At 33.0% G+C, this 17813-nt stretch overlaps 2 protein-coding genes across 4 annotated transcripts; both read right to left on the reverse strand.

Annotated features, from left to right (window-relative positions):
* Positions 1-4102: 4102 nt before the first annotated feature.
* LOC112735583 (WAT1-related protein At4g30420) lies at positions 4103-9497 on the reverse strand. Of its 2 annotated transcripts, none has more exons than XM_025785124.3 (7): positions 9068-9497; positions 7781-7849; positions 7247-7363; positions 6741-6984; positions 5515-5673; positions 5257-5408; positions 4103-4453 (listed from the first exon to the last, which is right to left on the reverse strand). In XM_025785124.3, the coding sequence occupies exons 1-7, from the start codon at positions 9268-9270 to the stop codon at positions 4408-4410; spliced, it is 990 nt and encodes a 329-aa protein (XP_025640909.1). In that variant the 5' UTR covers positions 9271-9497; the 3' UTR covers positions 4103-4407. The 2 variants fall into 2 exon arrangements, with proteins under 2 accessions (XP_025640909.1, XP_025640900.1); XM_025785115.3 differs by having other exon boundaries at positions 4103-4461.
* A 961-nt stretch (positions 9498-10458) lies between these two features.
* Positions 10459-14811, reverse strand: LOC112735600 (3-hydroxyisobutyryl-CoA hydrolase-like protein 1, mitochondrial). Of its 2 annotated transcripts, none has more exons than XR_011870811.1 (13): positions 14428-14784; positions 14284-14352; positions 14143-14206; positions 13989-14068; positions 13806-13889; positions 13021-13105; positions 12554-12639; positions 12343-12464; positions 11865-11925; positions 11531-11629; positions 11149-11422; positions 11022-11063; positions 10459-10844 (listed from the first exon to the last, which is right to left on the reverse strand). XR_011870811.1 is itself a non-coding variant. In XM_025785129.3 (13 exons), exons 1-13 carry the CDS (start codon positions 14608-14610, stop codon positions 10725-10727), a joined length of 1197 nt encoding a protein of 398 aa, XP_025640914.1. In that variant the 5' UTR covers positions 14611-14811; the 3' UTR covers positions 10459-10724. The 2 variants fall into 2 exon arrangements, 1 of the variants encoding a protein (XP_025640914.1); XM_025785129.3 differs by having other exon boundaries at positions 11321-11422; positions 14428-14811.
* Positions 14812-17813: the final 3002 nt, after the last annotated feature.

Raw genomic sequence — 17813 nt, forward strand, 5'->3', positions numbered from 1 at the left:
TCGAATTAAAAGTTAATTTATTCTTTATTTAACTACTTTCTTGTTAGCTCTTAAGAATTTGCCAATATCCAAATCAAGTTAACAAGTTTTAAATTTCTAAAAATATTACTCTCAAAGTAAAACATTTTATTTAATTTCACATTTGTATTTTATTATCATTAGACACATCTAATAAATAAAATAGTAAATTAATAAATAAAAATATTATATATTATTTGTGTGTAAATACATTTTTTTTAATTTATTTTTAGTACATATTTTGTATTTAAAAATACATTCTATATAAATACAAATAACTTGTTTTTTTTTCGTGTGTGGATAATATTATCCTTAATAAATACATCTTTTTTAATTACAAGTTTACAACAATAATAATACAATCCAGTTATACATTCAAGTGTTTTTGACAACTAAATCCAACCAAATTGGCTCAAACTCAACAAAAAATTACTTTTATCACATTAGCGTATATCACACGTGCGTTTCAATAACGCAACTTCTTCGTCTTTGTCTTCTTCTTCTATTTTTTCTTTTCCTCCTCCTCCTTCTTCTTTTAAATTCGCGCACGTAGGTTTTTAGTCTTCTTCTTCTTCTCCTTCCGTTATCGTAATCACCAACAACACCAACATTTTGCTAACAAAAACTAATATTTTTTTAATTTCAATTTATATAATGAACAATATTCAGTTCAATTGGTATTATACAATAATTTTGTTTTAATAATATTTTCAGTTGTTCAGGTGTGTTGTTAATGAATAATTTGTCCCAATGGTTGGAATGACTTCAAGACAAATTGAATGAAATGGAATGAAATCTAATACAATTGAATAAAATAATTTTATTCTTTTTCACTAAAAAAAGACTCAATCATTAACAAAAACACATTGAATTCATTTCTGGATTCAAATGAATCTCAATTAAAGTAAGAAATAAAACGAAATTACTTAAAAAATAAAAAATTTGGTCAATAAATTAAAAAATAAACTGAAATTATTTAATTGTGGCAGTAGAGAAAATCAGAAGTAATAAAAAACATTCGTAAAATATTGGTATTATTGGTGATGACGATAACAAAAAAGAAAAAGAAGAAGACGCAATATTAAACAAGAATTTGCATGTGTGAATTTAGAAGAAAAACCTGCGCGAATGTAGAAGAAGAAGAAAGACGAGGAGGAGGAGAAGGAACGGGTGATTTAAAAAGTTGTTATAACAATTTGGTTAGACTTAGTTAAGTATTTTGTTTGGATGTAGAGCTTTATTCATAATAATAATTGTTCTTGCTTAATTAATCTCCTTTGATCTATAGCTTGTCCAGCCTGGGTTGAACTCAATTTCTTCTATATTGATAGAATAATAAGTCAATTGATAAAAAATATGGAATATGAATATTTATAAAAACACTTCAACACTCAAGTTAATATTTAATTAGAATTTCGAACATACTTTTCTTGCCTAAAATATTTCTCTTATAAGTGATATGAAGTTATTATAGTCATGTATAGGTTACAATTAATCTATCATGTATGGATATTAACACGGACACAACACAGGACGAATGGATACACAAATTTTAAAATTTTATAAAACACGAAGATACAGTATATATATATAATATAAAATATTTTTCAGATAAATTACAATAATATTTTAATTTTTTATTGATATTAAAATATAAAATAATTTTTTAATTACTTTTAATATTTTCTTTTAATTATATAAAATATTTAAAATATTTTTTAATTTACTAAATAATAATATATATTATTTCTAAACTCATTTCAAGAATATATGCTAAGAATAAAATTGGACACACTGACACATAATGATATTGAGGTGTATCTAAATGTGTCTGAAGAATATTTTTTATTTTTTATTGGACACAGCAGATACACGTGTCGGACGAATGGCGATGAGTGTCGTGTTCGACTCAAAAATGAATAAAACTCAATGAACACTCTATAAATATATAGTGTTCAGATCTACACAGTCACCCCCACATGACGACATGGGTCTGACCCTACTTATCTAAATAAGTAGGTGAGTTCTATAATGTCTTTTACTATGGTGTCTAAATTGCTTAACTTGCTTTTAAAGGTAAAAAATAAAATATTTAAATAAAAAATAGAATATTTAAAATTTATTAAATATTATCTATTTATTTTTTTTTTGGTAGATTAGGCACAATCTCAAAGGCACTATAGCATTTACCAAATAAGTAACTAACTCATACAATATCTCCAATTAATCTATAAAGGAGATTTCAACAACCTCTCTAACAAAAAAAAGTAACTAACTCACCATCAAAAGTAAATCTACTTTAAAGGTGACTATTAACTCTACCTCTATATATATATATATATATATATATATATATATATATATATATATATATATATATATTGATTTCCTCAAATATTCTTCGAACTTCAATCTACATAAAAATCTGTCTAAAATCCTTACCAATTTAAGTTGTAAATACTATCTCCCACCTTGATCAATACATCGGATGGTGATACTTCTACGACAGAAAAAACATCAGACACAACCACCAAAATAACTTAAACCTTACTTTCATACCTAAATCACAATTCTACGACAGAAAAAACATCAGACACAACCACCAAAATAACTTAAACCTTACTTTCATACCTAAATCACAATTTTAAATAGGTGACTTCTCCGGTGGTTAAGTCTCCCGTGACTAGTGATGGCTAGGTGTTGACCATCTAATTCAAACTTGACACTTGGCATAGGTATTTGAAAGAGAATTTTTTAACCAGCTCTGTAATTAATGATTATATTACAGTAATGTGAGATAAGTTTTATAAAGTTACTGTGATCGTGAAATTGAAGAGTGCATCAGTTAGAATTTTTTAGTTTCTCACCGGCGATTTTCAATCCAAGCAGTGGATCGCAAAAACACAAGGCTTATTGTCACAATTCGTGAAGCTTCTAAACAAAGGAATTGAGGGACTTCACGGGACATTTTGGCTCGATTTTGGTGACTCAATGCGAAACCCGAACATGCCCATTCAAAAATTGCCAAAGCAGTTTCAAAGACGCTATAGATCACCGCCTCCAGCAGTTCCATGATAGAGAAGTGCCTAAGATTTCTGGCATTGGTGGTGACATGTGCGGATGGTATAGGGTAGCAATGGGTGGAGATATTTCATGCGCTGCGAAAGTGGTGGAGAGACTGACGAAAGCAAGAAAGGCGATGCCAAAAGATGCTGTGGTGATACTGTGGAGTATGTGCTGCCTTTACAAGTGAAACGACGTCGTGATGGTGCTTTTGTTTTTGCAGAGAAGATAAGAGCCACGTGAAGAGCATGTGCCTGGATTTGATTAGGCCTTATTAAATGCTCATTCTTAAGTAACATAAAAAAAAATATGCCACTTTAATACTCGATTATAAATTAAATTCAATTTATTTTTTGGTATGGTATTTATTGAAAATCCATTTGTTCATTCCAAAAATTTTGAATAATCAATTTTTTTTCTTTTTGGTAAATCCAATGTCTCAATTACAGCCCACATGATATCATCGTAGTAAGTTAGTAACTCACTAAAACTTACCGCACATTATCATCATAACCTAACTATTATTAGAGCGTTGGTTAAAAAATTATTTTACAAACACCCATGTCAAATATCAAGCTTAAGTTGGATGGTCAACACCTAGCCATCACTAGTCACGAAGGCTTAGCTACCAAAGAAGTCACCTTTTAAATAACCCTGGAAACCATATCTATCTTAATTTTGAGTTTTTGACATCAGAAGAGTAGATTTGTTAAAATATGAGTAATCTAATCGTGGCTCCAATTGCATCCAACGAAGTTCCTTAAGGCTTATCTATGACACGAGATGCAAGTCACAATGCAATGCGTCAAAGACAACAACACCCACGTCACATATGTTCCAAGAAATTATATTTATACCATTATTTGGTATATTTTTTAAATATATATCTTTTTATAATATAAAATATTTTCAATCTGCATTAATTATTTTATAAAAAAATAAAAAAATATACACATAAAATATAGAACGAAATATTGCATCTAATAATTCTTTTTGTTCTGTTAAGGATACTACGAAATGATAAAGGAATGAGTATTGATATATAGGACGTAAAATTTCAGGTCGAATTTCTCCATAAAAAAGTTCAATTTACCAATTATATATATATAATCAGTTAAAATCCAAAAGAAACTTTATTTCTTCATCGCTAAATTTCAAGAATGTGAAGGGGAGTTGGAGGAGAGAAGGGGTTCTTCAAAATCAGTTGATTCAATATTATTATTATTATTATTAATATTTTTTATTATGTGGATCTTCACTTCCTCTTCCGCTGGTGTTATTGGATCGGTCGTCACATTATCATCATTTTCAGCTACTTCTTCAGCCTTACCCCACAGCACAATATACAAGCCAATAATAACTCCAATTGCGCCTATCAAGCTATGAATTAATTCAACATATAAATGATGAACTTCAGTCTCATGTCATCAAATCAAATGTGTAACAAATAAATGAAGGGAACGAATATTTTTATTTTTATTTTTATTTTAATAATGTCATTTTTTTAAGTATGCCGAATGATATTATCAAACAATAATACTAAGATTCTAACAAGACAATAAAAAATCAGTTTAATCAATTTAAATTTATCTTATTTAATATTTATTAATTCTAATGATAATTAATGAATGATAAATAAAATAATTTTAAATTATTTTTTGTTAATATTTTTTTATTATTAAACATTTTCGATTATTAAACAGTAATATCAGAGAGACAATAAAAAGTCAATCCAAACTTACTTTATTAGTATTCATTAATTTTAATGATAATTAATGAATAATAAATAAAATAAATTTAAACTATTTTTTTTAATATTTTTTTATTATTGAACATTTTTTATTATCAACAATAAAAAATCAGCTCAAACTTATTTTATCAGCATTCATTAATTTTAGCGACAATTAATGATAAATAAAATAAATTTGGGTTGCTTTTTGCTAATATTTTTTTGTTACTAAATATTTTTTATTATCAAACAGTAATGTTAGAGAAACAATAAAAAAACAAGCTCAAACTTACTTCATTAGCATTCATTAATTTCAAGAACAATGAATGAATTCTAAATAAAATGAATTTTAACTGTTTTTTATTAATATCTTTTTGTTATCAAAATATTTTGGTTATAAAAAATAAAAAAAGCAATATGGTACATATATATAATGTATAACGTACCTTCCAGTGTATAGGGTCTCGTGAAGCATTATGGCTGCGAATATGGTGGTAATGACAGTATACAAGGGAGTGAACATTGCAGAGAAGAGAGGACCTCTTCTTGAGATGCACCATGCTTGCACAAAGAATGATACTGCAGATCCCATAACTCCCTATATATATGATCATGATCATGAGTTAATTAGCTATATATCAGAATTAGTTAACATTATCTATGATGAATTTGAAGATGATGCATTTATCATATGCATGTCTTACTGCATATACAGTGGAAGCAAATTCAAGAAGAGTGTGAAACTTCCAAGCAGCAGGGTGTGGCTCCAGGAATAGTGTGACTGTTCCTGATTGTAATGCTGCCATCAAACACATCCATGCTGATAGAGACAAGTGATTAGGGTGGCTTGCAGATGCTGGAACCTGTAATGAATTAAAGACTAGTTGAATTTAAGCATGAATTACACTCATGTTTATTATATATAGACAGACAAAAGGTATTGGGAATCAACCATTTTTTGCCAATAATGAATATTAAAAAGAAATATTCAAAGATAAAAATAATAGAATATCTAAAAAAACACAAGTAAAAAGAATATTTGGGGGTGAAATAAAGTAAAACTAATTTAGGATATAAAATTAAAGGTTTAGAATTTATAATTTAAAATTTAAGGTGAACAATAATAACCGATGGCGACAGCATACAGGTAAGGCTGGCAATCTATACCCTATCCGTTGCGGTTAGGGTAGGGTAGGGAGTAGAGTACGGGTTCAGGGTATACCCTATCTTACCCTACCTGCATCCCTAATATATTATATAATATATATGTAAAAGTTATATATGTAATGAAAAAAGTGAGTGTTGAATCCACAATCTTTTTTTTTTTTATAAGAACTTAAAATAACTACTGTACTAGTTTAGTTGATTATCATATTATTTGTAATTTTATGTTAGATTTTTTTAAGATTTTATTATTTTTAATTTTAATTTAAATTTAGTTTTTTTATTTTCTATTTTATTAATATGTATGAAATTTGGAATGGTTGAATTTTATATTTGCTTAAAATTTTTTTATTTTTCTACGGGTAGGGTAAGATAAGGTAAAGTTTAGAATTTTAGAGTGCAGATAGGATTAGGATTGAAAAATTCTCAACCCACGGATAGAGTAAGGTAAAATTTTAAAAAAGTTTTCAATCTACGGGTAGAGTTAAGGTAGAGTTCAAATCCTATCCTACCCTACTCATTGTCAGCCTTACATACTTGAGATGGTGGGTGGTAGTTAGTGATGAATGGATGAAATTATTGTATCAAAAAATTAAGGAAAAAATGTGAGCAATTGAGTTTGTTTGTTTATTGGTTGATATAGTGATATTGGTTGTTTTTTTTTGGTTAATTCCATAATTGGATTGATAGATAGATTGATTATAAGTTTATAACTCAAAGTGAAAATCTAATCCTAAAATTAAATAAATCAACTCAAATATTATACCTGCAAAATCAGCCAAAGTGACCAGCAAAAACTGCTTCCAAAGAGAAAGAGACAACCCAGAAACCAATTGTTGTCAGGACCACCTAAACCTATGAGAAGTGAATTTGATGGTGGAAGCTTTTGTGAATTATTGAGTAGCTTTGGACCCTTCAACAATGCCATGGACACTGCTCCACTTACACATGCCACTGTCCCTACTATTTTTGCTATGCCTCTCCAGCTTCCAATATTCACACTCTCCATTCTATTCAAAGATAAAAGGTGAAAACTCACGTACAGTTGTATTCATGTGAAGTTGATAGTTAAAAATCGTTAAATGATTTAACAAGTCTGTCATTTAATAATTTTCAATTATTAACTTCGTATGAAGACAATTGCATGTGAATTTTCACCAAGATAAAACATGCACACTTCTTCATGATACTATTTTCATTTTAACTCTGTTTATATATATAGATCAATATGAAGAGCATAATGGAAGGAATTAATGGGCATTGATTAGTTACCGAAGAAGAGCTGCTATAAGAAAAGTGAGAGCTGGGAGAAGATTGGCCATTGCACTTGCAATTGAAGAGGAAACCAGATATAGACCCTCATACAATAGATTCTGATTCAACGTCACACTGTATGTATTTATATACAGGAAAAGTATGAGGAGCCAATGAAATATTTATACAATGTATACAATGAAAGTTTATGAAATATTAGAGATATAATCATTAGTGTTACATTTTAAAATATTATCCCTTGTACTCGAATGGTTATTCTAAATAGTATAGGGGATGTTCATTTCATAACTCAATAGCCATTGTACACATTGTACAAATAGTCCATTGTCTCCCTAGCGGGATCCTTATATATATTCCAAATATTATAACATAAATTAAATTTGTACAAATAGTCTATTGTCTCTCTAACGGGATCCTTATATATATTCCAAATATTATAACATAAATTAAACTTACACTAAGTAATCTCACATCACTAATAAACCATCATTATTAACATACGGATATAGAGGGAGAATGGAAACTACAAACCCGACTAGTGAGGCAAGGAATATGAGACAAAAACTCCTAAAACTTAAGGACCACGAGCCAGAGTTTCTCCTGCATGAAATAAAATTAGAGAACAACTGTTACAAATATAATTACGGGTGATAATGGTTAGGGTAGGATAGGTTTAGATTCCATTTTAACACATCTCGCAAATTTAAAATTTCTATAAAGCTCAATTTCACCTTATTAGTACTCTAAAATTCTTCATTTGATCTTACTCGCAACAAAATTAAATTTTTTTATCAAACACAATATTTAATTATTCTATATATTTCATAAACAAACTAATAAAACAAAAAATACAAAATTAAGATCATATTAACATTAAAAACAACAAAATTATAATAAAATTCATGTTAAAATTACAAATAACATCATTATCAATTCATTAATTTTACCATACATGTATAAAACTATAAAATGAAAAGAAAATATCTTTATCAAGGTTAATTTTTTTTTATATGAAAAAAATATTGGTGTTTTTGTTAAAAATGAAATTATTTGATATAATTACAGATGAGTGAATTTTGCAGATAAAAAGTCAACACACAAGATGTATATTGTAACACGCAAGATGCGTGTTAGACGCGTTTCTTATACATCCACAATACTATAATACACTTTAAATATACATCTTCAACTAAAATACCATCTTCATTTCTATATTAAAAATAAGGCAAATTTTATGGTGCCTATAACTTTGGTACCAAAATTGTCGAACATATCTTTTATGATAAAATTTAAATATTAAAAAATTTATTTACTTTTATATTTTTAATTTAAATATTAATTTTTATCTCTTTTTAATAAATTAAGCAAATATATATAAGCATCGTAGCATCCACCTAAAAATAATTTCTGCGCTATCAACTTCATTATACATAAATTTTTTAACTACATATAATAATATATCAGGAATACAGTACGAGTAGGTCGGATAGGTATAAGCCTAAATCCGTACATAACTTTATTCGCTTCATTCTCAACTCAATCTCATAGCGAATTAGTTGCCAACTCTACCCAAATGGATTGGGTTAGAATATGTACTTGTGGATATGACTAATATTTCCAACTTTACTCCCTCCTATACATTTAACCTTTAGAAAAAAAGTCATTTCATAATATGGTATCAAAACGGAACTTAAAAGTCTAGAAAAAATTCACTTAAATCCAAAAAACTAAGAAACTAAGTGATTTCATGTCATTAAAATCATCAAGTAATTAAGAAACTAAGAAAGTAATTAGAAGAATAAGGAAGAGGTAGTATACCCAGAGAAATAAGCAACGGGAACAATGACAAGAGTTGCCATAAGTTGGCGGTAGACAACAAAGACCCTTGGGCTCATTCCCTCTACTAAGACAGTCCTTGTTCCAATGGCAATACCTGCATATATCACCTGTAGCAGCACCATTGCCACCACCGGCAGGTACTTATTATCTACCCTACTCCCCATCTTTTGATCTTTTTCCATTCACTATGTATATATTCTTCAAGACTCCAGAAAGCTATAGTTCGGTTGCACTTGTATATACATTGAAACAAGAGGCCCACATTCTATGTAGTATTATCTAATTAATTTATCTCATATATTTATTTCCTTTTATTATGCATGTCAGATTCGGATCTGTCTGTGTAGCTGTAACGTGATAACTACATACTATTTTGTAGTGAAATTACATATGAATAATCAATTATTAATTATTAATTGTATTTATACATGGGAAAGATGTTAATTATTTTCCTATATTAGTCACCTTGATAAAAAAAAGTCTAGCACTCAATTTAGTTATATAATATTCAATCGAAACTACGAGATAACTCGCATTTTAATACAAGGTATAAACTGACCGCCGAATATGACAAAAAATAAAAAACTGACCGCCGAAGAAAAGAACAGAAAGGTGTGAAAACCTAAAATGATCAGACATTTAATAGGCTAAGGGTTTGCCGCATGTATAATGAGTAATATACACATGGGAATGATGGGATAGCAAATATATATGATATATATGGAGAGAGTCAGCAATGCAAGCAAGCTGCACATAACATGCGGCACCGCGTAGTCAGTCATTGGATGAACAGAAACTCAACATTAATTTCATAGAGAATGAATAAGTTTACTATGATTTAAGATTTCGGATATTATTACCCTGCATAATATTATTACCACAGCTTGGAAATCCAAGGTCACTGGGAAAGGGGTGTGATCAAATATGAGCAAAATTTCTATCCACACTAAAATCGTTTTTAAGTTTAAATTGATCCACATATTTGCATATCGGATCGAATATATTCGCAAATCATAAAAAATTTAAAAAAAATTATTTTTATTAAAAAATATCAATAAAATCTTTTCTTCTTTTACTTTTCTTAACATGTTTATTCTTAAAGTATTATTAAATATAGTTTTTTTAAATAATAAAAATAAAATAATACAACATATATAACATATATAATAATTATTAATTAAAATAAATCATAAAAAAGAATATTTATTTATTTATTTATTTTTGCAGAGATATGTAGATATACGGATCGGATTTGCTGATACCCTACCTCAAATCCGCGATCCTAGATCCTATTAGTATGCAGTCGGATTAATATTCGTAATTTTCGGATCGAATTTGAATAAATACCGCAAATATGTGAATCGAATCCGAACCATAAATACCCCTATTTAATTGCTAGGCAATAGTAGCAACAGTACCAATAAAATCTCGCTAAGACGTACATTAAGAATTGCTTATATGAATATCAATTTCGTCATTTCCTTTTTCGAAGACTAAAGATGTTCATCCAAAGAGCCACTTTCAGAGACATCAATCCTCCAATTTTCTCTCTTATCCAAAAGGATTGTTTATTGGAGAGCAAGATTGACCAATACCAATGGTTGTACCTTTTGAAGCATTTCAAGATAAAGAGAAACTACAAAAATGCTTCTCGAACTTTTGTGGGGAGCCCTAGACCAGGTTCAAATTCACTTAGAGGTGAGAAGTACTGATCCACCATGTCTTGAGACACCTTTTCCAATGTTGGAGGATCCCACTGCATATATTTGGATATCAATTATTATATTATAGTGTTTAAAGATAAATAGGAAGAAAACCATTGACGAGATTCTTCGAAATGAATTATTTGTGTCAAAACCAATGATATGCATAACACTGTTGTCTTTAACAGATGATATTATCAGAAACTTTGATAAGATCTTCAACTTGGTACCTTTGGTGCAAAGTCCTTGTCCACCACACGAGCCCTTATCCCCTAAAAACAATTAAAAGCAATTCACGTTAAATTAGATACAAGTAGTTTGTTTCGTCTAGAATGTGAATATTTGCAAGTAGATTACCTAACAATATTGGATCAGATAGACTCTAATATCATATTAGAATTGAGATTGAGTGAACCTAACTCAACCCCAAAACTAGTTCATAGGGCGAGGAATGTCACACATTTATAAACCATCTAGAAACCTCATCTTTGAGTGATGTTGGATTTGTACTACTGGCAATGTTCATTACCTCACAAAAGTCACCAGAAATCTGCTTAGATGTTGCTTGTAAAGTCATATGGTACTCACGCGACAAGCACTGGTCAAGAGTCTGAAATCTACCCTCTCGTATCTGCATCAGTTAGACGGTTTACATTATAGTAAGCGGCTTCTCGTATGGAAGGAAGAAAGCATAGTAATCAAGAACTCAAATGAGTTTTGACAAGAAAAAGAAACTCACTGATCTCAAGGAAACCTTCAAGCTCAATGGCGAAGCTTCTTTAAGTCTATTTAGGGTAGAAATGCACCATGCATCATTTGTTTCACTTGCCACTCTTTCCTAATGGAAATTTAAGTAATTAGATGGAAAAAAGAAACTGTGCACTGTTACCAGAAAGTTAAGCCACTCACAATAGATAGATGTTAATCAAAGATTAGCTGGTACAAATAGAGTTAACCAGATAAGAGACTACACTAAGAGCAACACTAAAGACATTTTAGCAGCAGAAGAAATGAAATTCTAACATAAAGCTGTGCTGGAGGTACTTAAATTTAACGGAAGATGTAAAGCTCACCAAAGAATCAACAATCTCTTCCACTGTGTCATGGCAAAAGCATTTATCTACAATTTCAATCCTGAAGAAAATGAAAAGTAGAAAAAAGGGCTATCTTAATCTGTGAATCAGAATATAAGAAATAAAGTTAGTAAAGAGAGCATCTAAACAGCTATGGGACTTTTTCCTTATTTTCTTGTAGGCTTCTGCTACTAACAACCATTTAGGCTCAATTTAAAAGCAAGGGAGGGGTATTTCGTGATAGGTACTAATTTGTTTAGTTTGTCAAAACGTTGTCTGTTTCCATTTTGAATGTTTATTGACGTGAAAACAAGATATTTAAAAAAAAATATATATTCTTTTCACTTTTTTCCTTGGCATAATCCTAAAAAGAGTATATTTTCCTCCCCTCTTGTAATTTCTGCCTATTTTTTGTATTATCTCTTTTGCATCCCAAAATTAAAAAGAAAGAAGACAACACTTAAAAGATAGGACAAACCTTTGAAGTACACTACTGCTATCTGGTTGTACAAGGTCACCATACTGTTCTAAAGTGGTTTCAATTACAGAAGGATCATCAGTAACTAATTTCCCCAGCTGTTCTTCAATTAACGGGAGCCTCTATAGAACAAAATGATAGCTTGAGCTTGAAAAGTCCATTAAATTTTGAAATAAAGCAAGCAAGCAAGCAGGGTCTAACAGAACTAAACTGCACTTAGTGAGTAGTGTGTAGCAAGTCCACAAGTAACCATCTCTACTCCATTGAGCTTTTCCCCTGTTAGGGCCAAGTATTCACCTACATAGTACATACAATAACAACCTATCAAACAAAGAAAGGCTAGAGAGGAATTTTATCAATCATGTTTTCAATAGATGAATAGTTCTGATCTTCGGAACCCATGAAATTCCCTTCATTAGTTTTCACATAAAATAGGAGGATTATCCCATTAACCATTTTGTCCTATGAACATGATGTCAGAAACAAGAATGAGTAAGCATTGGGAATCGGAAAAATAAATTTCATATCTTAGTCATCATTCAGAACCTCAGCGATTCTTTAACTTGCAAAAGTAGAAGGGGAAAAAAATTGAAAGTAGTGTTTCCAAATAACAAATTTTAACAACTAGGAAGTATCTAAATGTCCAAACTTGCAAATTAGATATACACATAATCATACCTAAATGACCAGGTAAATGTGAAAGGTAGAAAGATGCTCCAGCATCAGGGTGAAATCCAATAAGAACTTCAGGGGTAGCAAAAATCTGAAAAATAGGGATATGTATCATATGTTATAATCATTATATTTTGGTTAATTCAACGTGATGAATTCTGTTGAAGATTTGTAGAGAATCAATATTCATAGACTCAATGTGTGCCTATAACTTATGAACCCTTGTGCTGCTTAATTAGTTTTATCAGGCTTTTAAGGTATCTTGAATTAATTAGATGACCAAACCCCCAATGATAAAGTTAAAGTGAGGGATTAAATTACCATTGAATTTGTAATTTCCATCTTATGTGAAGCTCATTATCTTAATTTAAAAGTAAGAGTAAGGTTACAAATAAATCCCTGAGGATTTACACTTCGAACAGACTAATCCCTAAAGAAAAAAAAATACCAATAAAATTTTTCAGGATAGCAGATGTAGACACACTACCTTCAAATTAACCCCTATGATTATGGTAGAAGGTCTTAATTTAAACTAACTTGTCTACGTTTGTTATTTTGGAGGACCTCATTGATATTTTTTTTTCTTTAAGGATTAATTTGTCCGAAATGTAAATTCTCATATGTTTATTTGTCACTTTAGTCTAAGAGTAATTAGACACTTATTTTCTCACTCTACCAACCTCCTGATGCTTGATCCATACATATACATGAAAAAATCCATAAATACTATCTCACATTTCATGAAATGCTAGAGAACGAGCAAGAAAGTTTGTTATGTTACATTTACATACAGTTTTGTCGGTTGCAACTCGAAAAGTGCCGGGGATTGAAATTCCAGCTCCACCACCCATGGTAATGCCATTCAGAAGAGCGATCTGCACGAAGATCACAGCTTACAGTTGAATATAAAGGAACTGAATCATGAGAAGCGGCAATGCATGTGATGAAAGAAAGAATCGAAAAGTAGTACTCACATGTGGCTTCATATATGTACCTATGACGTAAATAAAACGATATATTGTTCGGAAGAATTCCTTGCAGGCTTCCATGTTGGCTGCGTGAATTGGAAGGGAATAAGAATGATATGAAAAAGAAAAAGGAAAGTAAAGTGATTAAGATGAGTTGGACCTCTGTTGATGAAATGGTAAATGGCGACAATATCACCGCCAGCTGCAAATGCCCGACCACTGCCCTTCATAACAAAATTGAGAACAAGAGTGTCTAAGAAGCTAAACAATACAAGCTTTAGTTAGTTAGTTAGTTAGTTACCTTGATGGTGACAAAGCCAACGTCGGGGTTATCTTCCCAAGATCGGTAAAGTTTGCTGAGGGTAGCCACCTGAGTTGAGTCAGTCAGCGAGACAAACCTCAAATAATGATTAATTAAACAGAAATTATCAAATAATAATAATACCATGGAGGTGTTGAGGGCGTTGAGAGCAGTGGGTCTGTTGAGAATTGCCATTCTCGAGTAACCGTTTCCTTCAACAACCACAACTTCCTCGTTCGAAGAACACAGGGTTCGGCTTTGGAATCTGTATCTGTATCTGTATGCGATTGGATTAAACCTTGTTAGGAGCGATCTTGCGCGTTGCATTATTGCTGCTTCTTCACTCTTCACTCTTCACTCTTCACCCTTCACCTCACCTGCTTCCCTCACGCGCTCTCGCGTCTTCTACCTCTAGTTAACTTATTATTATTATTGGATTCGATCGGAGTCGTATCCGGCTATCCGCCTATCCGGTAATAAACCCGCTCATGTATTAACCATGGGCTCCGCTCTTGGCATAACAGGCCCACTTAACTACCACCCAAATATATTCTTTTTCACATTTTTGCAAATTCTTTTAATTTTTTCCTCAATTCATCTTATAAAATGTAATTTTATATCATACAAAATTTGGACTTTTTACAGAAATTATTACAGAAATACGTTCCCAACCATATTCCATTTACAGTGTAAATGAGATAATCTTGCATGTATCTCCTTTACACTGTAAACGAGTCAAGGCTAGTACACGTGACACGTATATATCTAGTTTATAGTGTAAACGAGATACGTGCAAGCTTATCTTGTTTACACTATAAACGAGATATGTGTTAAATTAATGCGTTTACAGTGTAAATGAGATACAGTAAGACGAATTTCCAACTGCTATAAAAAGATGTGCAACCCTTGGCATTCTGCACATACATTTTATATCTTCTTTTTCCCTGTTTATCTTCCAAAAAGCAAGCAAAAATGTCCAGTAGTAATGGATATGTAGTTGTCTGTGTGTACCCCAATTGTCGTATGAGAAATAGCGACAATGAGGTGATATTTGAGTGTGAGAATCCATTACTATTGCGCAATCGGCGCGTAAGTTCGTTGTCTGAGTTGAAGAGTTTGATATTGAGCAACCTTGGTGGCACAGGGAGAAGAGAGATCGGAATGGTGGGGTATAGGTTGCTAGCACCGTTGGGTAAAGGAGTTTTTCATTTTCGAATGTTTCGACTCCAGGGCGACAAGCATGTGCAACTCATGTTTGACATCTATGGGAGAATCATAGCGGAACAAGTGATGGAGCTTTTTGCCGAGGTTGGTGATGTTGGTGGTGGTGATTCTGTACACTCGACATTTGTGCAGGATTGACCCACCTCGCACACCACCACCGATTCATGTTGCCAGTCCAGTGAAAGACATTGAGGTAGGTGAGAAAGACTCCAATACGTTGTGGATAGCAACGATAGTGATTCGTCTGAAGATGATGATAAGGACGAGTTTGTACTGGAGACGCTAGTCGAGACAACGGTGCGCTATATTTTGGATCTGGACGCCATGCATGAGAAATCTCCATTTTCTAACACTGGAGAAGACAATTACAATCTAAACGGTGGGGTAGAGTTTTAGATCAGCCACAGATTCAAATGCCGAGATGCAGTAATGCAGAGTGGGAAGAACTATAGTATTCGCAAAAGTTTTGAGTACCAAGTGGTCGAATCGAACCGATTAAAGTACCATGTACATTGCTGTCCTGTCAAGTTGCAAATAGATGTCTATAAAGTCTCCATGTTGCCCTCCCACTAATAGCTGCTGGATGGCCCGGCATCATGCCATCCAGGTGGTGAGGTGTAGCAGACGGCCCGATGCTGCTAACCTCCAGAATCAGATGGATCACGTGGTGCGGGAGGTGGAGAAGGTGGAAGTGGTGGCGGTGGGGTGAATCATCACTGCCTGCTCGGATGTCTCCATGATCCTTATGTTTGTCGAACTCCGCCTCCTCGTCCGACTCCATATCCAATCGCTCCTGGTGAGGCCAGACCCTCTCCCTCCTAACCCATGCGCTTGATGTGCACTCTCTGGCACCCCCTCTCCCGCCTAGCAGGCCACTAGGTGTCCTCCCTGACCTCCTTTGCGCACCTACGCCGATCAAGGACGTCTCAGGGAAGGTGGAGAACGTTCCTTGGCAAGCTGGCAGTAGGCTGGATGTCAGCAGGTAAATCGGCTAGTCTCGAATCATCGAGTACGTTCTGGCTTAATAGGTGCCTAAGTCGACAAGTGCCTCGCCACCAATTCCAATACTCTTGGGTCGGCCTGTAGTCAAAGCATGGCTGAATGGAGATCCTGTGGCCCTCTGTAAAACGTGTCGTCCAGCTGGCATACCATACATCAAGTCTGTCATGCCTCCACACATCCTCGCCCCGTCTTGTGGATGTCAGAAACCTGTCGACGTTGACCAGGGCGCCAGGCACCGGCTACTCTCTATTGAACTGGCGCTTCATCCGATCAACCTGGTGAAACTCGACGATGTTGAAGAAGACGAGGGAGATGACTAACATCTATGTCCTCCACTCTACCTCCTTGACAAACCACGGCAGGCACAGAGCCTACAGAGCAGGATCATCGTACGGCGTCCAGAAAAACTGAAACAACAATTATGGAATAAATAAATATTTGATATCCCAAAAGGTAAATAATGTTTCAAACCAAAAAATTCAATAAGTACATACTTTATTTAATTTATTTAAACAACAAATCCTATATAAATTATTAAATTAAAAATTAGGTTTTCAATCGTAGTGCTAACCTCATCCCAACGTAACTGATCTATCGCTAGACGCCATCGGAGAACCCTCGCCTCATCCTGGTCTCTGCTTTGCTGCATCAACCCTATTAACCTGACACCATTTACAATAATAACACAAGTTCGTGTTACGGAATGTCATAACGAGTGACAAATTCAAACCATAAGCAAGACCCTAAACAAGTGTTACCTCGCAACCATAGGATACATGAAAGATGTCGGTCAGGTGGACACCACTACGAAAATCTCTGGTATATCCAGGACATCAACAACAGAGTGCAGTCGACAATGTCTGTCATGACTCGGTGTGATGCAAAGCACAGTGAGTGGTATGTCCATGCAAGCACCGCCGAGCCCCAAGACAATCCACGGCACCGCTGAAAGTCCTGAAGTAGTTGTAGCCACCGTAGATGGACAAAGTTGTTCGACTTGTTCGTCATCAGATACTCTCAGACAGTAACAAGATATAACACCACGCATACTGTCGGAGTGTCTCCGGGTTGTCCATCTGTGGCATCTAGCAGACATGGTCACACAACTATGTAAGCTTTAGCAAGAACGACTCCTTCCTCTACGTCCCCTACTATGAAACCACTGGAGGTCTAGCACCGAGCAATCGCTCCACCAACTCCCACGTCTCCATGCCATGCCACCTGTAGAAGTCATGGAAGCACCCCCCAATTGGCTCTCCATGTGCGCGTAATCCCAAGTGATACGCCACGTCCTGCAAGGTGAT

Source organism: Arachis hypogaea, chromosome 2 (genome assembly GCF_003086295.3).
Source record: "Arachis hypogaea cultivar Tifrunner chromosome 2, arahy.Tifrunner.gnm2.J5K5, whole genome shotgun sequence".
Taxonomy (NCBI): Eukaryota; Viridiplantae; Streptophyta; class Magnoliopsida; order Fabales; family Fabaceae; genus Arachis; species Arachis hypogaea.